The sequence below is a fragment of the Apodemus sylvaticus genome, chromosome 1 (genome assembly GCF_947179515.1).
Source record: "Apodemus sylvaticus chromosome 1, mApoSyl1.1, whole genome shotgun sequence".
Lineage (NCBI taxonomy): Eukaryota > Metazoa > Chordata > Mammalia > Rodentia > Muridae > Apodemus > Apodemus sylvaticus.
In genome coordinates, this window is record NC_067472.1 from 116,427,051 (window position 1) to 116,452,743 (window position 25,693).

Consider the following 25,693-nt stretch of genomic DNA (forward strand, 5'->3'; position numbering starts at 1 on the left):
GAGAGAAGAACTTAAGAAGGCTTTATTTGGGTTTGTTCTTAGAATACATTCTATCACCGTGAGGAAAGGATAGAGTCAGCGACTTGCTCATGACTAGGTGAGTGAAAGAGACTGTGGGCCAGAAGCAAGGTTGGGTTGTAAGCTCATGACTAGATGCTACTGACTCCACTTATTTCTACTTCAAACAAAAAATTTCTTAAGGATAGTCAGATAAACTTATTTAATAACAAGAACAAGGAAAATTCAATTGGTGATTTTGGATTAAAAAGAAAAAAGTAGGGTCTAGTGGGAGCATGCCTGTAATGAAAATGTTTTCTAAGGCCGGGCAGTGGTGGTGAGCGCCTTTAATCCCAGCACTTGGGAGGCAGAGGCAGGCGGATTTCTGCAAGGCCAATCTGGGCTGGAACTCACTAGGACAGCCAGGGCTACACAGAGAAACCCTGTCTCGAAAACATCAAAAACAAAACCAAACAAGCAAACAACCCCCCCTCCCCCGCCCAAAACACCAAAAAATACATTAACACTTTTGAGATAGTGTTTGTCAGAAAGAACGCAGTAATTGGGTGACAACTTGAATTTACGCTCACAAAACCAGTGAGCTTTAGGGCTGGTTATGCTGAACCAATTGCCCTCAGTATAAAATGGAGATAATATTTACCCCATTGAGCTTCGGAAGGGAGAGACTGGGTGAAACGATTCTGGCAAAGGCGCATTGTTACTCCTAAAATGTTACACAAACATCAGAAAGGTCTTCTCCCAGCACCGTATATAGACATTTTGACTCACACATGCACGGAAGTCACGTACTGTCAGTCCTAACTTTCAAATTCTCCGGGCTCGCCCACCCGGAGGCTGGCGCACGTCTCTATGGGATTTGTAGTCTTAGTGCGATACCGGCTCCTCCTTACTGCCTTAGAAGGAGGAAACGGGGTAAGGACCCGGAAGTACTCGTTCCTGAGAGGCGTGCTGGTTAGCAAGGGAAGGTCAGAGGTCGCCGGCCCAGATGCGTTCCTGTGTTGCTATGTAGTGGAGGGGCACGTTCCTTCCTGCAAATTCTGGAAGGTTCTTGAGTTCAATTGGGACAGTGGCTGTGGAATTCCTGGTGTCCGGCCTGAGGTGCCCGCTGGCCGAGCAGAGGCGCCGAGGGCGCTGCCATGTTTGGCTGCCTGGTGGCGGGGAGGCTGGTGAGGATGGCCCGGGCGGTGGCAGGAAGGGGTCGGTGACTGAGAGCTGGGTGGTGGCACGGTGCACGGCGCTAGGAACGCGGGGAAACCTGGGCATTGTCTTTTTTTCTGGCCTTGTGCGTCGGGGAGTGGTATGCTGGCCCAACTCTTAGCTGTGTTTGAGAAGCTGTCAGGATATTGCTGCATATTATTGAGTGCGTATTTTGTTCCACCTGCTGTAATTACTTGTTCTTTCAGCCTTCTGCACGGCATTTCGCCGTAACCGTGGTAATTCGTGAGATACTCGTGCTCTTTTTGCAGTTCAGGAACGTACACTCAATAGATAGTGTAATTACTCGCTTAAATTGATAATGTCTCTTAGAAGTAAAGCTGAGATTTGTAATCTAAAGCTAAGTGTTTTTCGAAAATTTTCATTTTCCGGACAATGAGGTTTTTTTTTTAAAAGTCTTTGGAAGACTCCCTTTCAGATGTTTACTGACCTAATTTAAAATTAAAATAATTGCGAGTTGGTTAATTGAAATGACTGAAATTTAGGTGTGAGCCATATCTTTGATAAGTAAAGGATTCGAGTATAATGCTTTCTTTTTGGTCAAAAGGGATGTCCTTCCTTAGCCGGAGTCTTAGAATTGAATGAAACGAGTGCTGGGAGGAGTAGAGGAGTAACCCAGAGTGAATCTTGTTTGGTCCTGTAGAAACCATCTACGTTCTGTCTTGAGGCGTGATTCTTCAGAGCTATTTTTCTTTGTTTTGTTTCTCCTTGCTTTGTTAAATATTGCAGCCTCTTTGTTAAATTGTGCCTCACGCGTGGTAAGCGAGCTCTCCACTCCTCCGTTTTCACCAGCTTTTGATAATGTATTCTGTACATGCTGCTCTTAAGAAAACACGTGGTTCTAAGAATCCACCTTCTCCTGCTAATGGGAGGCTCCCGTGGAGGTGGGGTAGTGCTAACACCGCTGAACTACTTTTGGAATGTCCCAGTGGGAGCTCTGGGGTTGAAAAATGAAAGAAACAATTTGAGAAGGGCGTGTTACTCAGATGTCTGCGATTAATAAAGCCCGGCTTGGCGGCTTACACCTGTAATTCCAGCAATTCAGAAGACTGAGGGAGGAGGATCATGGTTGCAAGGCTAGAACCTGTCTCAAAAAAAGGGTGTTGGGAGTATAATTCAGTAGTAAAAAAAAATTTTTTTCCCTTTCTTGAGAATGGGTTTCTTTGTGTACCCATGGGTGACCTAGGACTTGCAGACCAGGATGGGCTTGAACTCTAGAGATTGGCCTACTTCCAAGTGCTGAGTTAAAGGTGTGTGCCACCACATCCAGCTCAGAATTATTGTAAGCCCAAGATGTGGGTTCAAACTCCAGTACCACAAAAACAAAACAACAAAATCCTAGGCAGAGTTTGTGTGTTCTATTGTGAGCTAATCTGGAAGGGAATTTAGAGCTATCTGCTGCTTCATTTGCCCAATATCAAATTTATATGATAAATATCCAGTTGATATTTGTTCAAGACAAGATTCTTTGGCTTTGAATTATATATCATTAGACATAAATGAAAATGAAGGACAAATAGACCTACTAACATCTCAGAACTTAACTCCATTTTTTTTTGCTAGAAAAACCACCTATTGAAACTTACAAACCTAAATTTTTTTTCCCCCGAGACAGGGTTTCTCTGTGTTGTCCTGGCTATCCTGGAACTCACTTTGTAGACCAGGCTGGCCTCGAACTCACAAACCTAATTTTCATTCTTCGATCTTTTTTTCTTTTTCCTTTTATTTCTCTAAGACAGGGTTTCTCTGTGTAGTTCTAGCTGTCCTGGAAGTTGCTCTATATAATAGGCTAGCCTCAAATGCACATGTTTCCCTCTGCCTCCCCAGTGCTGGGATTAAAGCCTTCATCACCACAACCCTTCGTTTTTTTAAGTTTATTTATTTAATATATTTAAGTACACTGTAGCTGTCTTCATACACACCAGAAGGGGACATCGGATTCCATTAAAGATGGTTGTAAGCCACCATGAAGTTTCTGGGAATTGAACTCAGGACCTCTGGAAGAGCAGTCGGTGCTCTTAATCACTGAGCCTTCTCTTTAGCCCTAGTTTTTTTTTGTTTTTGGTTTGTTTGTTTGTTTGTTTGTTCTTTTGAAAAAGAACCCAAAGAAAGGAAACTTTTCCCTACCCCCATTTTTTTGTTTGTTTTAATTAAGGTCAAGGATTAGACTGTCTAGTTGGATATGGTGGCACACCGCTGTAATCTTAGCACTTGGGAGGTGGAGACAGAAATTCGAGGTTGGTTAGATCTCTCAAGGCTAACTTGGGCCCCATGCAAAAGATCCTGTCTTTTAAAGGGGATTGGAATGTGGGTGGACATTTACAGAATGTCTCTTGCCTGTGCAATAAAAGTTGAAACAAATACTTATTTTGCCTTATGGTTCTTTCCATACCTATGAATACCATAGTTTCTCATGACTTCCAAGAAATATATTTGCTAAAACTTGGTGAAGTTGAATTTAGCACTATAGGAAGTTTTGGATTATATTTTTGCTTTTTGTTTTATTTATTTTTTTTTATGGTGGAAAAATTTAAATTGGGTCAGTAAATTTCATAAAAGGGAATCTGAACTTGACCTTAAACACCTAGCCCTAGTCAAGTACAGTTACTTGTACCTGTAAATCTGACACCTGGGAATAGAGGCAGAGGATTTGGAATTGAAGGTCATCCTCTACTGAACTTGAGGCTGGCGCGAGCTATGCGAGCTCCTGATACTCAGCTTTGACATCTTGGGATTTAGTTTAGTTTACAGGTAGTTTAGTTTAGTTTATAGAATTAAGTTTAAGTTTTCTTGTATGGGCAGGATAGGAAATTATAGCAGCGGGGGGGGGGGTAAGCATTTAAGTAGCAGCAAATATTGGGCACAGAAAATTAGTTACATTCAGACATTAAGAATTTAAGATTTGGGTAGGGCTGGGTATGTGGTAGCGCATAACTTTAATCCGTGCAATTAGGAGGCAGAGCCAGGCCTGGTCCTCAGAGAATGTTCTAGCTAGGACATTCAGCTACCTAGAGAAACCCGGAGTCAAAATAGAAATTCAATCAGTTAATTGTTTAGTCTTCAGAATAATTGTAGTAATGATTTGTTGTTTAGATGAATAGCAATTACAATTAAAAAAATTACAGAAACCTAAAATAAAATAAAAATCCCATATAAGCTAAAATTTAGACAATCTGTTTATCTGAGTCTCCTCAAAATTGCTATTTTTTTTAAATGATGCATACTGATTCGGCAGTATCAGTTCATAATAAAGACAGAAATTTATGTGCTGGAACCAATGGCCCTAACCTCACCACACAGGAATTCATAGTGAATTCCAACTTGCTATGTAAGCCAAGGTTGGCCATGATCTCCTGACTTTCTTGACTCTCTTTCCAGGATATATGTGCCACCATACCTGGTTTACTATCTTTTTGTTTTGTTTTGTTTTGCTTTTTTTTGTTTGTTTTTGTTTTTTGAGATAGGGTTTCTCTGTGTAGCCCTAGCTGTCCTGGAACTCACTCTGTAGACCAGGCTGGCCTCGAACTCAGAAATCCGCCAGCCTCTGCCTCCCAAGTCCACCAATTTTGTGTGTGTGTGTGTGTGTGTGTGTGTGTGTGTGTGTGTTTTCGAGACAGTGTAGCCCTTGGCTGAATTTTTAAGCTTCTCAAAAGTAAAGTTTTCTTTAATTTGAAGCCCCAGTGGTAAAAATTAATCTTTACAACTAGTTAAGGATTAGGTTCCTGAGGATCTTTGGTTTCAGCATTTTTTTAATACTTTTTATTTTTTTAGTTTTAAGTTATTTACATCCCAGTTGCAGTGTGTGCCCACCCTCCTCCCAATCCTCTCACCAGGTACCCTCCCTTGGCAGCTGTTAAAACATCTTGTCTTGACTTTATATCATATATATTTACATGTCTTTAAAAACCTGTGTTATTGCGCTGGGACTGATGGTATACAACTGTAATCTCAATACCAGGCTGGAGAACTAAACTGTCATTCTAGGCTAGCAGAAGGGGTGAGGGAGATTTACATAAGCCAATTCCAGACCAGCCAGGAATACATAGCAGTGTCTGTTTCCAACAGAAACCACTGTTGTTTAATATTCAACTCATGGCCTAACACTATTATACCTTATACCTGAAGAAAAGTATAACAATGTATTTTTTCCTTGGAGGCATTTTGTAGTCATTTTGCAAGTAGAGACATTAAGAACTACTTTACAAAGTGACCATTTTAAACATAAAAATCACAACAAAAGCACAAAGTGACACTAAAAACATTGCCAAAAGGACATTTGTTTACACGTGGGAGCTGAGACCAGAAGGCACTACACAACCGTGTTCAGTTTTAGATGGAAATGGTTTCAGTAAGGCGACTTACTGTGTTTTCTCGTTCTGCCCTAGAGAGTGTTTGTTGGTCAGTGATGGCAGAAATCCTACAAGCCTTGACTTTGGGTTATAAATAAATTTTAGTGGCTGAATTTACAAATCCAGAATCTTAGAATAATTGAGCACCCATTTTTTTAAATTTTATTTCACTATTTTATATATTTATACACACACACACACACACACACACACACATATACATATATACACCTAAGCACATTGCATTGTAGTTGTCTTCAAACATACCAGAAGAGGGCATCAGATCTCATTACAGATGGTTGTGAGCCACCATGTGTTGCTGGGAATTGAACTCAGGACCTCTGGAAGAGCAGTCAGTGCTCTTAACTACTGAGCCATCTCTCCAGCCCTTGAGTACCCATTTTACTTACCTGACCCTCTATCCTTCAGACTGAGGATAAAAATCCTAATAGTGTTCATGTGAACATGAATTCTTTTTCCTCTCCTTTCAGGGAGCCCCCTAACACCCACCTCTCTTTTCTCTTCAGAAAAGGGCAGGCCTCCTATGGACATCAACTAGCCATGGCTTTTTAAGTTGCAATATGACTAGTAGGAGGAAAGGGTCCCAGAAGCAGGGAGCAGAGTCAGAGACAGCCCCTGCTTCCACTGTTAGGAGTCCCACGTGAAGACCAAGCTGCACAATTGTAATGTACAGAGGCCGGTTCCATACAGGCTCCCTGGTTTGTGATTCAGTCTCTCACACTTTCTCATTTTCATAAGGCTTTTGTATTTGGGATGGCATCTCATGTGGTCCAGGCAGCCTCAAACTTGCCATGTAGCTGAGAATGACCGTTCAAGTCCTGGGATTCTAAGAGTGTGCCGCTATGTGCTCATTCTTAACACTGTTCCTAAACCACAGGTGGTTTTGTAGGTAAAAACCCACTCAGGGAGCTGTTGAGAGAATGTAGCAGTATTTTTAAATGAGCATTTTAAGACTAAATATTTGGCTTTGGATTTTATTTTTTTGATTTATTTTTTTGGTGGTTTTGTAATTAGAATATTAGGCTAACAAAATTTTATGAAGTGTAATGACTATACTGGTGACAGTTTGTAGCAGTACTAAAGGTTACAGTAACTCATCAAATTCTGGAACTAAGACTGGTTTTTTATTTTCTAGGTGCAAACAGCTGCACAGCAAGTGGCAGAGGATAAATTTGTTTTTGACTTGCCTGATTATGAAAATATCAACCATGTTGTGGTTTTTATGCTGGGAACAATCCCATTTCCTGAGGGGATGGGAGGATCTGTCTACTTTTCCTATCCTGACTCAAATGGGGTGCCAGTGTGGCAGCTCCTAGGATTTGTCACGAATGGGAAGCCAAGTGCCATCTTCAAAATATCAGGTCTTAAATCTGGTAAGAGTAACAATTCAAATAGTGTCATAGTTAAGCTTTCTTGTAAATGACAGAACATGAAGTACAGCTTCCATCATGGTTTTTCTGAGTAATAGTAGTATATAATATTCTTTTTGTAAGAATAGATGATACAGAAGCATTTGAAAAGTGGTAAAAGCAGGAGAAGCTGCTAAGGCATGCCACACTCGCCCTCTGGCCCTGAAGGAAGGAAAGCACATTCACCGTTTGATTTGGACTTTTCTGAGTTCCTGAGTGTTTTAATAAAGGAGGGTTTTTTTTTTTCTTCACATTTTAGAGTATGCATATCTGTCTTAAATACAAATAGATAGAATTACAACAGTATAGGAAATAAAATTGGTATTTTTCATTAAAAGTTTGAACTCTTGCATGGCTCAGTTGGCAGTGCTCTCTGCAAGCATATAGAAAGTAAGATGTGGTGGTTTGCCATTGTCATCGCAGCACTACGGAGGCAGAGACAGGAGTACCCTGGGGGTTGCTGGCAGTCAGCCTAGCCACGGTGGCACACTCCAGGCCAATGGGAAATCCGGCAAAAAACAATGTGGACAATCTCTAGGAATAACACCTAAGATTGACCTTACCCTCTACAGACATGTTCATGTGCACTCACACATGTATTTGAACATGTACACGTGAATATTTGCTTCCTCTTGTATTCACATGCTTATATAAGTGAATATTCACACCCACATTCACATAGGTGAATTTGCATGTACACATGTAATTGTTTTCAACTCTTTGAGCTCTAGAGTTCTTTTGATTATGTTAACAATGAGGGGGCATAATCTTTACTTTGAAGTATTTTTGTGAAGAAATGTGAAAATAAGCTTAGATTGGATAACATTTGCTGCCGAGTCTTTCTCTTAAATCTAGATGACATGTATACAAATACATTTCTTATAGAAATCACACATGGGAGCCTGGCGTGGTGGCACACACCTTTAATCCCAGTACCTGGGAGGCAGAGGCAGGTGGATTTCTGAGTTGGAGGCCAGCCTGGTCTACAGAGTGAGTTCCAGGACAGCCAGGGCTATACAGAGAAACCCTGTCTCAAAAAAAACAAAAAAAAAAAATAGTAAGAAATTACACATGGAGGCAAGCAAAGGCTGATTTAGGCAGTGTAGGTAACATGTTTATCTACTTAATAAATAGGTGCCTGCTTTGATCAAAGTTTGTGTGCTACAAATAAATGCAAACAGAATGGATTTGAGTAGATGAAAGTTCTAAATAGACATACTATGAATAAGTTGAATAATCATGATACTTAATATCTGCATTAAAAAAAAACAAAGTAAATTGAGCTGCTATTTTGGTTTTCATTATAAACATTTTTAATGTATACAGTATTATATGAGTCAAAACAGTCTCATCATCCATTTTTAAAACTGATAAGCTTATTTAAATTTCCTATCTTTTTGTTTTGATATGACTGGATGCAGAGTCCTGAATTACAATCTGTAAATATGTTAATATCTGGCTTTGAAAGATAAATTTTGAGAGCCTTCTTTTTTTACAAAACAGTAAATTCTTTTAATGGAAGTAGGAATGCATACCTCAGTGGTCAGAAAACTTGCATACCATGCACAAGGCCTTGGGTTCAAGTCCAAGCACCTCAGCTTCGACCTGCCCCTCAGAGGGACTCTCCTCACACCCATTCATTCACTCACCCGGAGTTAGGCCCGCCTGTGACCTCACCTGCTGGCTGGAATTCTGTTCCCCTGTGCTCACACTCTACTCCCCTCCAGGCATACTCTTTCTCTTCCTGTTCTTCTCAGCCATCCTGTCACCTCCTAGTGATTTCTGGAGCTCTTGAGTCTTGTCATGACATTCTGGCCTGGCTCACCAGTTCTTCACTCTCTGTCCCCGGCTGCTGTTGCACCCTCGGGTCCTGCCTCTCCTTTGTGATCCTTTCTCTTAGATCTCCTCCGCAAGTGCAGGCAACTATGATATCTATTCTGATATCATAAAAGAATTTATATTTTCTAGAATTATATAAATGATATCACATATAATGTGTACTTTTCAGGAGATAGCTTCTTTAATTGAGCACAATTAATTTTGGAATTATTTATACTATACCGTGTATCACTATTCATTCCTTTTCTGTTGTTGGTTACAAGCTCTTTTAATAGAATTGCATGCCGTACAAAGCTTAAGTGTGGCATTTCTGCTAGGAACCATTGAATTATTTGTGCTTTTTTTTTTAAAGCATACATTAATGTAAACTGTTACATTACCCAGACAGTTGTTCATTGTTATGTAGCATTCTATTGATGTCGAACACATACTGAAGTTTATTCACTCTACCCTTTTTTCCCTGAGTTTTCCCTTGGGTCTATGTAGCCTTGATTGACTTGTTCTACTGACTATGTAGAACAGATTGACCCTGAACTCACTAAGATCAACCTGCCTCTGACTTTCAAGAGCTGAGATTAAAGGTGTGTACCACTGTGGGGGACTGACTAGTATTAACAGCTTAATGAACAGCTGGGAGGGAGAGCTCTAGATAGTTGGGTCTTAAAGTTGCTCATAGGTAAAGGCACTTGCCATCAAGCCTGACGGTCTGAATTTACTCTCTAGGACTCACATGGTAGAAAGAGAAAACTAACTTCTGCAAGTTGTCTGACCTCTGACTTCGGACTCTGACCTCCATACCTATACTCTGTACTTAGCGTAAATAAAAGAATAAGTTTTGTAACTATGTATGTGAACATACATATAAATTTATATGGTAGTTACTTCTTTAGGATGAGCGTCCAGGAGTGCAGTGCTGGATAATACAGTACTTGTATACTTTGCCATTGAAGAGTCTACTCTATTTTTGCCAAATCCTTGCCATACGATGTCCTTGGTATGATCTGTCTTAGGCATGTTAGTATTAGAAGTAGTACCTCATTGTGTATTTTATTTCTTTTCTTTTCTTTTTCCTTTTTTCTTTTCTTTCCATTTTTTGAGACTGGGTTTCTCTGTGTAACAGCTCAGGCTGTCCTGGAACTCACATTGTTTATCAGGCTGGCCTTGAACTCAAGAGACCTTTCTGCCTCTTTTTCCTGAGTGTTGGGATTAAAGGCATCCATCATCACCACCACCGCCTGCCTCTTCATTGTGGTTTTAATGAACATTTTCCAAATGTTTTATGATACTGAGAATTCTTTTTCATGTGCCTTCTTTTTCCTCCAAAGACAGGGTTTCTCTGTGTAGCCCTAGCTTTCCAGGAAACTCACTTTTAGACTAGGGTGGTCTCTGCTGTGCCCGGCTTTTTGATGTGAGCTCAAATCTTTGCTTTTTTCTCAGAGATCTTCCCTTCTTCTTCCCCTCCCCCTCTCTTGCTCTTCTTCCTCTTCCTTTCCTCCACAGTCAGGAGAACTTGCCATGTAGATTCGGAAGGTTTAAACTTGGTGGTTTTTCTACATCAGCCTCCCAGGTGTTGGGTGACAGCATATTCTGTTACTTCTACTTCTGGAAATTAGAATTTCGAGAGTTGTCAATATGAGTTCTTTTTCAGATTCATGATCTAAAAATATCTTTTTTTTTTAAATTTTTTATTTTATTTTATTTTTGTTTTTTCGAGACAGGGTTTCTCTGTGTAGTCCTGGCTGTCCTGGAACTCACTCTATAGTCCAGGCTGGCCTGGAACTCAGAAATCTGCCTGCCTCTGCCTCCCAAGTGCTGGGATTAAAGGTGTGCACCACCACTGCCCGTCTTGAAAATATCTTTTTTCTCTGTCTTTGACTACCTTTTTTTGGTGTGTTTGATAAGTGTATTATTTAATAGAAGTTTACATTTTGGTGTCATCTGAATGGATTATGAGTTTTGGTTTCTGTCTAGCTTAGGATATGTTTTGAAAGTTTTTGTTTTTTTTTTAACTTCTTGGGAAATGAATGTCCAGTAGATTCAGCACTTGTTTAAAAGCCAGCAAGAGCACTTTGCTCTCAGTGAGCACATTCACTCGGTATTCATTTGGGAGGTTTCACTGCTTTGTTTTTAAGTAAAAGACAAAGATAAATTACTGTTTGTTACCATTTGTTAATTAAAAAGGAATGCACATGTATGTATGTAGACACAAGCTTGTTAAGGTCACACGGCAGCTTTTGGGATTTGGTTTTCTCACCATGTGGATATAAGTTATGGAACTTGGGTTGTTAGGCCTAGCAGCAGGAAACTTTACCTACTGAGCCTTCTTGCTAGACTGTATTTATTTGGTTTAAAAGAATAGAAATAACAGCCGGGCCGTGGTGGTGCACACCTGTAATCCCAGCGCTCTGGGAGGCAGAGGCAGGTGGATTTCTGAGTTCGAGGCCAGCCTGGTCTACAGAGAAACCCTGTCTGGAGAAAAAAAAATAGAAATAACATGGAAATAGTTACTTTTATATTTTTTTTTAAACAATAGAGACTGACTTGGAAAATGATAGAAAGATTGGATTTATGTTGCTCTTCATTTGTAGTAATAAGCAGTGTAGGAAGAAGAGCAATGGACTGTGGGAAGAAAGAATACTTGTGATTTGGATTTGAGAAGCTTGAGTGACATGATAACCCAGCCTTAAGTATAAAGTTGTAGGTGGAATTGAGTGCCAGTTGAAAGCCAGAAGTTTGCTGGCGTATTTTATATACAGACTCACAGCATTGCCTAGGCTGAAGGCTGGAATCATCTTTATACTAGAGTCATGTTTTTTAATCTTTGAGATACTACTTCAAGCCAGAGTGTTTAAGGGTGAGCAAAGCTACCCAAGCCCGTCAAGGCTGGGAGGGAGTCGCTGAAGGAGCTCCAGGTAGTTGTGGCCGAAGCTCTTCTTAGAACCAGCAGCTTTCTAACGAGGGAGTTGGGTCAGCTCATGGATTTTCAAACTTTGCTTTAACATTTTCATTTTGATTATTTTTCTCCTGTTTTTGGCATTCTTTTTGATTGAATATTTTAAAGTTTAACCATAAGCTGTATTTCTTTTTCCTAGAGATTATCCTTCACTTTTTACAATATTCCATGGATTAATCTAGAAGTAAATATCTATATATGTTGATGACTTTGAAGTGAAATTTGGTAATTTTTATATTTTATCTTCAGGCTTCCTTGTGTGTTGATTCATTTAGTACAATTCTGAATATAATGATAGATTTAGGACAAAATATTTTTGATTATTCTGAATTAAAAATATTTGTCTCAATTTTTACTTTTTTTTTTTTTTTGGTTTTTTTCAAGACAGGGTTTCTCTGTATAGCCCTGGCTGTCCTGGAACTCACTCTGAAAACCAGGCTGGCCTCAAACTCAGAAATCCTCCTGCCTCTGCCTCCCAGAGTGCTGGGATCACAGGCGTGTGCCACCACCGCCCGGCTATTTTTACTGTTTTTATAGTTTAAAATTAGTGGTGGGGTGTTTTGTTTTATTTTGTCTTTGAGATAGGGTCTCTCCATAGCTCTGGCTGTCCTGGAACTTATCATGTAGACCTTGTTGGCATCGAACTCACAAAGATCGGCCTGCCTCTGCCTCTCTGGAACTAAAGGCATGTGCTCCCATGCCTTGCCAGCTTTGGTGTTCTTGGTATTCAAGTTAGGCAACAGGAAGCCAGATGCTCTGTTAAGATACGCTGCCTATTTTCTCTAATGTTTGGAGTTTCCACATTTTCCCTGAGTCAAATAACATAGGCAAAAAGGCTATTTACATACTTTTATTTTGACTTAGTTTGGTCCACCAAAGTATTTCATTTCCAGAGAATTTGAGAATTTCTTGAGAATTTTCTTAGCGGATTACATCTTTAATACCAATAAAGATGTAAATAAATACTTTATTGCCAATAAAGTATTTTTACTCTCTGTAATCTCATTAACATAAAAGGTACTCTAAGAATTCAAAATCCATTTCCACATATACCTATTTTATCTTAATTTTTATTTTAACACCCATTATTACCTTTTTCAATTGTTTCTTTAAATGTCATATCTGAGTTTTGAAAGTGGTATTTATCCTTTGTGGTATTAATATTAAGACTCTTCAGAAGCCTTGATACTGCTTTCAGCATTCAGAGGGGCAACCGAAAAGTGGTTTCACATTAAATGTCTGTTAAAACCTGTAGCAGCTGTGAATAATGAAATGCTGTGAAATATTGTTTCAATTTGCGATGAATCAGGAATCTGAGTGTGATGCTTTTCAGATTATGGGTTAAAATTTTGATTCTGAATTTAGAAGTAGAAAGCAGTGTCTCTTGAGAAAGATAAGTAAGTACTTAGAGAAAAACATAAATAATGTATGTCTAATCATGTTTATGTGCATTCGTCTGTCAAAGATAAGTGTTTGCAGAGTTCAAATATTATTTGAAGCCACAGGCACATACCTGTTCATACACACAAAAGTTCAATTTCAAACCTTCCTTTTCTCTGTAGGTTAACTATTTGTAAAGTGTTTCAAGAGACAAGGAGGAAGTAGCGAATGCCTCAGTCAGGGAGCATTCCAGTGACTTCTACAGTGGAGAATTATATGGAGAATGGGAAACAGAAGAGGCCAAGATTGGAAGAGCAGGTGGGGGAGTAGGACCTTAGGTCAGATATGAAAACACTTCCATAGAGCTTGACAAATTCTCATTTGTGTTTATAGCACTTTTAATGTGTGATTATACTTTTTAGAATAATAAGTAGTTGCTCAAATTGCCTGTGGTGTAAGAGAAAACAAGTGTTTATGTGAATAAGTATTGTAGTGGGGTTTTATAAACTACAAACTTGTTATTAGTAAAGGATTATATTTTGTGTTCCAGGCCTCCAGAGTAAATTAGGTACCTTGTAGTTGAGTTTTTCTTTATACTGTTTTGACCAAAGCCCAATTATGAGATACTGTTAGTTTGGAACTCAGGTTTTTAACTGGCAATTCCGGAGGCTGGAGAGATGGCTCAATGGTTAAGCGCACTTGCAGAGGACCTGGGTTCAGTTCTCAGCACCCACATGGTAGCTCACAATTTGTCTATAACTGTAGGTTCCGAGGACCTGATACCCTCCCTGCTCTGGCCTCCATGGGCTCCATGCACACATATGGTACATACATACAGGCACTCACACATACACATTTAAATAAATTAGGGATTGTGTTTGTGATACGAATGTGAGGCACTACCACTGACTTCTGCATCAGACAAAAATAAATCAGTGGAGAATATAAGACCTGTACAAAGATTCCTTATACTCTTTCCCCACATTTATCATTTGTCACATTTGTCATCTAGATAGAAAAGAGTTACATTTATGTATTTGTTTTTATGTGTGTGTTACACATGTGTGTGTGCCATGGTGAGCTGAGGATTGTCTCTCCCTTACCACATAGATCCCGAGGCTTGAACTCGGTTTGTCAGGCGCTCAGATTGTCAGCAATCAATGCATTGACCTGCTGAACTGCCTTTCTGGCCGGTGGTCATTTGTCTTTCTTCTGAAAGTTTGGAGAATATGTTGTACTTTTGTCTCCTTTGCTGCTGAGTGTGGGAGCGTTTGTTTTGTAGCTCCATGGCATAATCTTGCGTAGAAACACAGTGTGATGACGTTGAGAATTAATGCAAACACAGCAAGCTCATCTAATTTGCAGCCTGCTCTAGTTTTTTTGTCATTTGTCCCCAAAATGCCTTTTATCTGTCATCTAAGATCTCTGCAGATCATACATTACTTGTTACCCGTCTAGTCTTTCATCTGGTATAATTGCTTATCTTTTATTTGCCTTTCATAACAGTAACATTTAAAATACTTATTTAAAAAAAGCTGTCACCAAAGAATAATGGCTGGAATATCCTTTTTTAAAAACACATTTCTCGACTTATAGCCTTGGCTGTTCTGGAACTTGCTGTGTAGACCAGGGTGGCCTTGGACTCACAGAAATCTGCCTGCCTCTGTCTCCAGTGCTGGGATTAAAGGAATGGGCCACTACTTACCTGTGTTTTTTTTTTTTTTTTTTTTTTTTTTTTTGGTTTTTTTGGATTTGTTTTTTTTCGAGACAGGGTTTCTCTGTATAGCCCTGGCTGTCCTGGAACTAGACCAGGCTGGCCTCAAACTCAGAAATCTGCCTGCCTCTACCTCCCAGAGTGCTGGGATTACAGGCGTGCGCCACCAACGCCCGGCTTTTTTTTTTTTTTAAACATGGGCCCTGCTTTTGTTTTTCTCGTGTGTGTGTGTGTATGCACTTGCTTGTATGTGTACTTGTGAGGCCAGGAATTGAGGTGTCTTTCACTTTCTCCCTTATTCTTGATGGGCAGGGTCCCTTACTGAATTTGAAACACTGCCTGCTACAGAGATCTCTGTATGTTATGCTTCTTAACCTCATGTGCAGTTACAGGAACATTAGGTTTAGTTCAGATCTCTCCTTTCTGAGCCATTTTCCAAGTTTCATAATTTTGTTGACTGGTTGATTTTGTTTTTGAGATATGGTCTTATGTAGCCCAGGCTGGCCCCACACTCACTATGTAGCTAAGAATGGACTTAAACTCCTGCCTCTACCTTCCAAGGGCTAGGATATAGGTGTACACTACCATGCTCAGCTGTCAAGGGGTCTTGCTGTACTGCCCAAATGCTCTCTTACTCAAGAAGTTTTCCTGCCTCAAGCACCTGAGTAGATGGGACTTCTGGCATGTGCCCCCACACCTAGCTCTTAACCTAGATGGGTTAACCATCGAGAATTCACGTTATCATCATAACCACAGTGCAAGTTGTTTTACAAGCATTAAATACATGTAATATATGCAAAATGCAAGAATTAGATATAAGATATGCAAAATACATTAGACATAAGTAAAATGGCACAGTTGGTGCACAGTTAATGGTTGTTTTCTTTTTAGAGTTGTGAAACGCCAGTGTTACAAGGGATATTAGAAATCACCAGAGAGGGGCTGGAGAGATGGCTCAGTGGTTAAGAGCACTGAATGCTCTTCTGAAGGTCCTGAGTTCAAATCCCAGCAACCACATGGTGGCTCACAACCATCTGTAATGAAATCTGATGCCCTCTTCTGGAGTGTCTGGAGACAGCTACAGTGTACTTACATATAATAATAAATAAATTAAAAAAAAAAAAAAGAAAGAAATCACCAGAGAAACTGAATATGGTAGTACCCCAACCACCTAGTCTCCCCATAGAGATGGGGCAACAGCAGGATCAAGAGTTCAAGGCCAGTCAAGGCCAAGCTGCATGAAATCTTGTCTCAAAAACAAAACCAGAAATCATTCAGATAATGAAACTAGTTTAGAATAGCTAAGTAGCTTCATAGCCCTAGTTAAGAGTTGAAGTTTGTTGAGAGTAGAAACTGTTAATATCTCCTAAATTGGTAGAGTTTGATGTTCTGTACATATATTTTAAATATCCAAATTCAGATATGTTAGATATTTTTATTTAAGTTAATATATTTACTAACAATAGAGTTTTAAGATGCATTTTTTGAAATTAGTGACAAATATATTTTCATACATATCGTATTAAATATGTATATAGAAAAAAGATATTTGAAGCACACATATCTACATCTACATTTATAGATTATATATATTTGATTTCTAATCTTTCTGCTCATTACTAAGAATGCTTTTAAGATGCTTGTGTTAGTTTGCAACATATGTTGTCATATTCAAATGTTACTGTGTGGCAACTACGCTCCTTTGTCATAAACATTTTCAGTTTTTCTTCCTTAGCTGCTGTGCGCACATACAGCACATGAAACAGAGGACTTGAAGCTTTTATGTTTTTTCTTGAGGACTTAGGTAAATTACATTTCATGCTTTTATACAGGTCTTCCAAAGAACAACTTTTATGTTACATATACACTTTCGGTGTTGTTCCTAGGAGATGTCCACCTTATCTTTTGAGACAGGGTCTTCTGTAACCTGTGTCTTACCAGCTGTGTTTAGTTGGCTGGCCAGTGCTGGGACTACAGGTGTGAACCAGCACACATGGCCTTTTATGTGTATTCTGGGGACTAAGCTTGGGTCCTTGTGGTTGTGAGGCAAGCAATTTTCCAACTGAGCCATCTCCTTGGCCCCTTAATTCATTTTTAATAGACTAAATAGACTATCTACAATTACAGAAGTGCAGTAGATCATTTCTAAAATCCCAGCTGTAGTTGGCTGTGTCATACTGTTCCAGTCTCACACTGTGGATTCAATCAGAACATTATTGCATTTTCAACTCACCATTGTTTTTAACTGTGCTCAGAGAAAAGGGGTTGAATATGGTAGGGAACATGGAGGGGTGATGGAATTGCCCAGGGCAGAGTTGGCTGGCTTTTTAGCGAATATTTTAGTCTTTCTAGGCTACAGGAAGTTTCTATGGCATATTTTTCTTTAAACAACTTTAAACATATAAGCTGTATTCTTAGGTTCTAGGTCATACAAAATAAGCAAGATGTAAGCAAGAATTTTTCATTTCACCAACATATATTCTTCATAGAACATTTTTCCTTTTTTTTTTTTTTTGGCTGTTTTGGTTTTTTGGTACAGTCTCTGTTTAGCCCAGACTGTCCTAGAAACTCATCATGTAGGTAAGGCTCGCTTCAAATTCAACAGAAATCCATCTACCTTTGCACTCCACATACTGGGATTCAAGGCATATGCCACCATGCCCAGCTCCAGTTACACTGTCTTTAAAAGAAATAGAAAAGACTGAAGACCTGATCTTTATGGCCTTTTGCTTTTATTAAACAGAATCTGGAGTTCAGCCTCTTCAGACTTTATTCATAATGGTAAAGAAAGAAGCAGACAGAGGAAGTTTTATAGACAGAAATGCAAAGGGAAATAAAAGAATAAAGGGGAAATACATTCTAGAATGATAGTGAAGTTGCTTGTATTAGCAAAATCTTAGATACTGGGTCTTTAGATGTCAGTCTCTTCACCTGGGTTTCTTTAAGTAAGTGTTGACCATAGAACTGTTTTTAAGGACCAAAAGAAAATAGGATATTTTACTCAGTTATTTAAAAAGAACTTACTGTTCAGTATTTGGTAATATCTTGAGTATTTGGTGAAAATATATGTGCAAAGGTAATTGAAGTGAAATAGTACAAATGTGAAATCAAAAAACCATTGGTTGCTATGTTACCAGACCACTTGCCATGACCAAACACCTGAGCAAAGCAACAAAAAAAGGAAGGATTATCACGCCTGAAGTCACTGCTGCAGGAACCCCGGAGTTGTTCTAATTTCACATTGTATCAATTAGAAATCAATGAATGGCTGGGTGGTGGTGGTGCATGCCATTAATCTAGCACTCAGGGAGGCAGAGGCAGGTGAATCTCTGTGAGTTTGAGGATAGCCAAGGCTACACAAAGAAACCCTGCCTCAGACAAACTAAATAGACGAATGCTTGTGCTCAGCTGTCTTTCTCTCCAGGCCAGGACTCCAGCCCATTTTATAATATTACCACATTTAGGATTGGTGGTGCCTTGTTTCCCTTACACATTTTCAGTTGACAGCCTGCAGTTATCTGAGAGGAGACTTCTCAGTTGTTGAACTTTCTAGGTCAGGTTGGTCTGGAACATGTCTGTGCCTAGCCTACCTTGAGTGGCAGCATTCCTGAGGCCTGTGGTCTGTGGTCTCTGGCTGTGTGAGGATGATAGCTACGGAAGAGCCCGAGGGCGTGCCTGCAAGCTGTGTTTCTCTGAGGTGTTTGCTTCAGGCTCCTTCTTGACTTCCTCTCATCCATTTCTACCCCCACCTCCCCTGCCTTTTTTTTTTGGTTTTATGGATTTATTTTTTTCGAGACAGGGTTTCTCTGTGTAGCCCTGGCTGTCCTAGAACTCACTATGTAGACCAGGCTGGCCTCGAACTCAGAAATCTGCCTGCCTCTGCCTCCCAGAGTGCTGGGATTACAGGTGTGCGCCACCACCGCCCCGCTCCTGTCATCCATCCCTTAATGATGGACTGTAACTTAGAAGTATAAGCCAAATCTTTCTTTTCCTTCTTTTGGTCAGTGTATTTTATCATAGCAACATGAAGAAAACTAGAACTATGGGTTTGCCCATCCCAGGTAACCCATCTAGACAATCCCTCACAAGCACAAGCTTGGCCCTTGGTTCTGCCAAGTTGACAATCAGGGTAACTATCATAAATTGGGCATTCTTGAAGAGTTGTTTAATTTTATTTTCTATATCTAAACGTTATCCTGTGTGTGTTTGTGACCAAGCCAGCTCAGTCATTAAACAGGTTCTCCAGTGCAGGAGTGAGGATTAAAAAAAGTCAATTAGACACCTTGTAGTCGGATCCCTGCCAGTTCCGAGGCTGTGGAGGGTTTATGTTTTTCCAATCTGCTTTTATACCATTTTAATTACATGCAAGTAATAAGGTCAGTTCTAGGTTGAGGAACAAGCAAGACAATAAACACAAATAGTCTAGGAACGAGCAAGGCCATAAACAAAGTCCCTGGTCGCTCCCTTATCTCTGTTTCTAAGGGCTTATCAGGATGACCAAGATATCAAAGCCTGCTTCTTTGTTCTAGCCTAAAATTAGATTCCTGCCTAAGCCTACTTCCTCTTCTTGGGCCCAAAGTCAGATTCCCGCCAAGCAGCCCCAAGGGCGCTCCATGTTGTGAGCCCTAGGAGCCAAAGACCAGCTGTGGGAGCTGGTGCGCACCTTTCTCCCGGGGATCCTGAAGGTGGAGCTTGGCAGTTAGACTTGGCAGGTGCCTTCACCTGCTGAGCTCTCTTGCTAGCTCTGCTTGTTATAGTTTTTATATATTTATTTATTGTCTGTGCGAGTACTCCACAGGGTATATGTGGAGATCTGAGGACAGCTGGTAGGGGTTGGTTCTCTTTTACCATATGGGTTCCTTTATCTATAGAGACATCTCACTGGTCCCATCATTCGTTGGCTATTCTTAAGGTTTATAAATGTAAAAATGAGAATGTTTTGCATATTATAGCTAGAGAAGCTGATGTTCCTTACTTGAAAAAATTATGAGCCACTAAAGGTTTCAGAGGTCCAAGATTTGAAGTATTGTATTTGACCGTGCACGTGCAGAGAAAGCAGAAGATGTGACCATACATATCCATTAGAGATCTGGTTTATGACATGTATATTCTTACTTTTGTGTGGTGATGAGATCTGGAAGATGAATACATTTATTCTGTTGTGTCTTAGAGCTGGCGGTTCACATCAAAGGACAACTAGGATGATTTTCCTTTCAGGGGAGCTTTATCAGAGTCACAGCCGTGACATGTGAGTGGAGAACAGACCTTAAGGTCCAAAGCAGCAGTCACAGAATGGGACCTAGAAGTGAGACAGCCTTCAGTTATCAGAATCATAATGATAAACTTCATACTTTAATGTGTTAAATAAGAGATTCCTCATTTGCAGAGGAATTTGAATGAGTACAAGTTAGTTTGAAATTTGTAGCACCTGTAAATTTCTTTCAGGAGAAGGAAGCCAGCACCCATTTGGAGCCATGAATATTGTGCGAACCCCATCTGTTGCCCAGATTGGAATTTCGGTGGAATTGTTGGACAGTCTGGCTCAGCAGACTCCTGTAGGCAGCGCTGCTGTGTCCTCAGTTGACTCCTTTACGCAGGTGATGCACACAAGTTTCATTTCTCTTTTGTCCCGCCCCCATTATGGTATATTTCACAAAATTGTATATCTCTGTGGTGTTTAAAATAATGTTCTGTTCTATGTCTTATTTTGTGAGGAAACTAAAGCTAGATAACATATCCACAGCGCTGCATTCTTCGCTGTATAAGCCCACTTATGATCTGATGTCTTAGCAGGTTTGCAGTGTGCTTTCCATGTGTAATCTTCTGTTATACATGCAGCTCTGCCCCGCACCCCCCCTTCCCTTAACCTTCAAGCCACCAGTCTTCTCTCTGCTCTGTAAGCTTATACATTTTTGAGCCTTTAAATAAAGCACTTGTATTTTTATTGAACATTTATTATGAAATATTTTAAGTATATGAAGTACAGAGAACAAGCTAGGTATTCCACACTTTGTATTATGTATGTACTCTGTGTCAAGCATTTTTAAAGTACAGATAAATACACAGAAGCATACAGAATAAGGGAGCAGCTGTCCTTGTAGACTTAAGCCCTTTGTTATATTCTCTCATAGCTACTAATTTCTAGATTTCTCCAACCTGACTCTTTTGTATACTTTTTGTTTCTAGTTCTAATTTGTGTTCAGAATCTGCAAGTATAAATCATACCACTTTGACATTCACTGGTTTTTCCTTTCTTTTTTTTTTCTTTTTCTTTTTTATTTTCTACTATAAGTTTGTTATTTGGGTCTCATGTAATCTGCTTGGGCTGTTTTATAGTTAGTATTGACGTTTCTTTATTCATCTTCTCTGTTGAATTATTTTTATTTGTTTTATTTTTTTCTGTCCCATTGTTTTAATGATTAGCTTCCAATCCCAGAGTAAACAACACCTTTGTCCTATATAATGTCACCTATATTCAATTATATTTTGGATTTTTTTACTCTAGGTAGTTTACTTTCATGCCTCTTTGCTAAAGTTCTATTTCCTTTTTTGTTGTTTTGAGACAAGGGCTCACTAGGCTCTGGCTGGCCTAGAATTTACTATGTAGATCAGGTTGGCTGCAGACCACAGAGATGCACTTGACTCTACCTCCTGAGTGCAGTTATTAAAGATGTGGATGGACCACCACTGCCTAACTGCCAGTTAACTTTTTTTTTCTTTTTCTTTCTTTTTTTTTTTTTCTTCGAGATAGGGTTTCCTGGAACTCACTCTTAGATCAGGCTGGCCTCAAACCACAGAAATCTAATCCCAGCTAAGTCTTATTAATGTCTAATAGTCCAAATTCCTTCTCCTCATCAGAAAGAATAGGCTTAGATACTCTCCCTAATAATAATTTTAATAACCTTATTGTGTTCTAGACATTAACACCTTGTTAAATTTTGTGGAAATTCTAATTTTTTGAAAGTAGCATTCAACTTGCATTTAGTTCTGGGCACCTTGATTCCCTTTCTTTTCCCATTGTCTACCTGTCTGCATCACAGAAGGACAGACAGGAAGGAAAGAAGTCTTATTGCTGGTGTGGAGGGTTGCTGTGAACTTTGTTTCTAATAGTAACCTTTTGGTTTGTGACCTTACTAATTCTTTTTTTTTTTTTTTAATTTATTGATATATTTACTTACATTTCAAATGATTTCCCCTTTTCTGGACCCCCCACTCCCCGAAAGTCCCATCAGTCCCCTTCCCTCCCCCTGTTTTCCCACCCACAATGGAGTACTATTCAGCCATTAGAAACAATGAATTCATGAAATTCTTAGGCAAATGGATGGAGCTGGAGAACATCATACTAAGTGAGGTAACCCAGACTCAAAAGGTGAATCATGGTATGCACTCACTAATAAGTGGATATTAACCTAGAAAACTGGAATACCCAAAACATAATCCACACATCAAATGAGGTACAAGAAGAACGGAGGAGTGGCCCCTTGTTCTGAAAAGACCTTACTAATTCTTGATAGTAATGATAATGGTAGATCCTTGAATTATATTTCTTCATCCCATAAATGTGCAGATTTCAAAACCCCAAATAAGGTAATTCCTTTTGTGAAAAAGATGCATCAGGAATTTTCAGAGCTGGTTTTGTATTTTTGAGAAAGTAATGCTGGGAAGATCATTTGTTTTACATTTATTATTATTATTACTATTACTATTATTATTGTGTGTGTTACACATGTGTTAGTGGGCACATGTGTGATTGTGGCAGTCAGAAGACAACTTTTGTTGAGTTGGTTCTCTTTTCCACTGTGGGTCTCTGTGATGAACCCAGGCCGCCCGCCTTGCCCGGCATCTTCCCTTACCTTCTGAACCATCTCTGTGGTCTGGAAGGTTGTTTTTGAGTGAGCCCAATGTAGCACTGCCTTTAATTTTTTAACTTTAAGGTTCATTGCCTTTAAGATCATTTGATTTTCATTAAGAATTAATGAGCTTACTTCTAATTTCTACCATGGACATTGGCAGGATATTAGTAGATTGATCATTTTAGGATCAGTGAAAAGATACAGATTAACCCCTGGGAGAAATGGCCAGCCTGCTCTCTTTACAGTAATGGGACCAGGAGCTTTTCTCCCCACCAGTCCCCTTTCCTTCTTTCCTCTCCCCCTTCCCTTCCCCCTCCCCCTCCTCTCCTTCCCCCCTTCCTCTCCCCCTCCCCTGACCCTTCCCCCTCTCTTCCTCTTTTCCTCTCCCTTTCTCTCTCTCTCTCTCTCCCTCTCTCCCTCTTTCCCTCTTCCTCTCTCCCTCTTCCTCTCTCCCTCTCCCTCTCCTCATATTTTCTTGTCTTTCTTTCTTGTTTTTCTATTTTTGTTTCTTTTTCTTTTTCCCTCCTTCCCTCCCTCTCCTTCCTCTCTTTCTTTCTTCCTTCCCTCCCTCCCTCCCTCCCCTCTTCCTTCCCTCCTTCCTTCCCTTCCCTTTCCTTCCTTCCTTCCTTCCTTCCTTCCTTCCTTCCTTCCTTCCTTCCTTTCTTCCTTCCTTCTTTTTGAGACAGGGTTTCTCTGCATAGCCCTGGCTGTCCTGGAACTCACTTTGTAGACCAGGCTGGCTTTGGACTCAGAGTTCTGCTTGCCTCCAAGTGCTGAGATTAAAGGTTTGCACTATCACCATATGGCTGTAGCTTTTCTAATAATACTTCAGCTTTTATATTTCTGTCAAGACAAAGGCCTTGTAGAGGAGGTTATTGTTTTATATGAGAAAATATGATGATTGAAGGAAAAAGGGGTGTACTTATACAGAGATGAGAGGGGTTCAAAGGAAGATTTCTCTTTTACTTCTCTAGACAAATATCACCTTATAACTAAAAAAAACTTTTCTCAGTGGACTTAGAACTTTATTTATTGAGGCAAGGTCTCTCTGTAGTGCTGGATGGCCTGAAACTATGTAGACCAGGCTGGTCTGGAACGGATAGAAATCTGGCTGTCGCAGCCTCCCAAGTGCTGGAGTAAAAAGTGTGTGCCAGCACACCTGGCCGACTTAGAGCTTATATTCCTTAAACCAAGTTAACATGCAGATACTTTACAATAAAAGTATTGATCTAAACTGCACATTTAATGAACTATCTAACATCAACTGTTAACTTTTCAGTTCACACAGAAGATGTTGGACAACTTCTACAATTTTGCTTCATCATTTGCTCTCTCTCAGGCCCAGATGACACCAAATCCATCGGAAATGTTCATCCCAGCAAATGTGGTTCTGAAATGGTATGAGCCAATTCCAATAACTAGTATTCAGACTTTAGTAACTATATATATTTGCATGTGAATGTATGTCTTCTTTGAGAGGTAAACAGTTTTTTATTGTAGATATCAACATGTGTTAATGTATTGCATGCTAATAATGTCTTTTCTGTAGCATTCAGATCTGGAATAGTTCATATCCTAAATATCCTGTTACATGGTAGCCATTAGGAATTCATAGAGTTAGGTAGGGAAACACAGTTGTCTGTGTTTTAGGGATCACTATTAGGGTATATGTTGAGTTAGAAGTACTATATACTTGAACAATGGATCAAAAAACATTTTCTCCCAGGGGCTGGAGAGACGACTTAGTGAGTAAGAGCATTTGCTGCTCTTACCGAGGCCCTGGGTTCAGTTCCCAGCACCCACGGCTAATTGTAACTCCAGTTCCAGAGGAAGGATCTGATATCCTCTTCACACACATACATGGTACACATACAGACATGCAAAGTGTTCTTTTATGTAAAATAAAAATAGTAATAACCAAAATCACAAGTCAGCCAGGCATCTCGTGGCTCACACTACACCTTGAACAGAATGTCTATTAAATCATTTTTCTCCCACTTCCTATGTTTTGTAGGGGTTTCGTTTCCCTTTGAATGTCCCAGTGAGGAGATGTTAGGGAAGCTGTGTAGGCAGTAGTGCTCTGCTGCAGTGAGGGGCACCAGAAGAGATGAGATTTGCATTTCGTCCCATTGCTGCTGTGACTTTGAGCAAATTGCTTTCAGGAATCTGCAGTATCTGCGATGATTCTGTTCCTTGACCTTCTCGCATTGGCTCTGTCTCTGCGAAGGTCAAGGTGATTGCTGCCTCTGCCAAGAGTGGTCAGTCCCATCTCACCTCAGGTCACCGCTCTTGTTCTTCCTTTTTTTTTTTTTTTTTTTTTTTTTGTTTTTTTTTTTCAAGACAGGGTTTCTCTGTGTAGCCCTGGCTGTCCTGGAACTCACTCTGTAGACCAGGCTGGCCTCGAACTCAGAAATCCACCTGCCTCTGCCTCCCAAGTACTAGGATTAAAGGCGTGTGCCCCCACTGCCCAGCCCGCTCTTGTTCTAATAATTTCCAGGCTTGCTTTCTCCTTGTTTTATCATAGTGTTTTAGAAATGTCATAAAAACTATTGTTGATATGTTATTTAATAAATTATGAAATTGTGATTGAAATGTTCTTATACAAATTTGGATTTTCTTTTCTAGGTATGAAAACTTTCAAAGACGACTAGCACAGAACCCTCTCTTTTGGAAAACATAATTTGAATAAAATGATTTGTCATGTCATGTAAAAGTATGAAGTCATAAGGTCATGAAGTCTACCTTTCAAAAAACCCTGCTTAGTGACTGAGACTTATAAAACCCTTATAGAAATTAGAACTGTGAACAAGGAGAATGTTCAATATTAATTACCTTCTCCCTTGTAAGTGTGATATATACTTCTTGGAGGCAAACATTTTGTATCAGCTGTCATTCATTTCTTAAAATAAATCCTACTCACAGCAGGAGTAGTTGAAATACCA

General features: G+C 39.7%; 1 protein-coding gene across 3 annotated transcripts; it reads left to right on the forward strand.

Moving 5' to 3' along the window:
- The first annotated feature begins 944 nt into the window (after nucleotides 1-944).
- Hikeshi (heat shock protein nuclear import factor hikeshi) lies at nucleotides 945-25,693 on the forward strand. Of its 3 annotated transcripts, XM_052159043.1 has the most exons (5): nucleotides 945-1,184; nucleotides 6,739-6,976; nucleotides 20,344-20,495; nucleotides 24,031-24,149; nucleotides 25,377-25,693. In XM_052159043.1, the coding sequence occupies exons 1-5, from the start codon at nucleotides 1,155-1,157 to the stop codon at nucleotides 25,429-25,431; spliced, it is 594 nt and encodes a 197-aa protein (XP_052015003.1). In that variant the 5' UTR covers nucleotides 945-1,154; the 3' UTR covers nucleotides 25,432-25,693. The 3 variants fall into 3 exon arrangements, with proteins under 3 accessions (XP_052015003.1, XP_052015012.1, XP_052015020.1); XM_052159052.1 differs by lacking the exon at nucleotides 6,739-6,976 and having other exon boundaries at nucleotides 946-1,184; XM_052159060.1 differs by lacking the exons at nucleotides 945-1,184; nucleotides 6,739-6,976 and adding an exon at nucleotides 13,387-13,502.

Bases quoted from the DNA above. Each gene is read 5' to 3' on its own strand.
- Hikeshi (XM_052159043.1), top strand. From the start codon at position 1,155: ATGTTTGGCTGCCTGGTGGCGGGGAGGCTG. The intron at 1,185-6,738 runs GTGAGGATGGCC...TTTATTTTCTAG, and splicing joins GCCTGGTGGCGGGGAGGCTG to GTGCAAACAGCTGCACAGCA. The intron at 20,496-24,030 runs GTGATGCACACA...TTAACTTTTCAG, and splicing joins CAGTTGACTCCTTTACGCAG to TTCACACAGAAGATGTTGGA.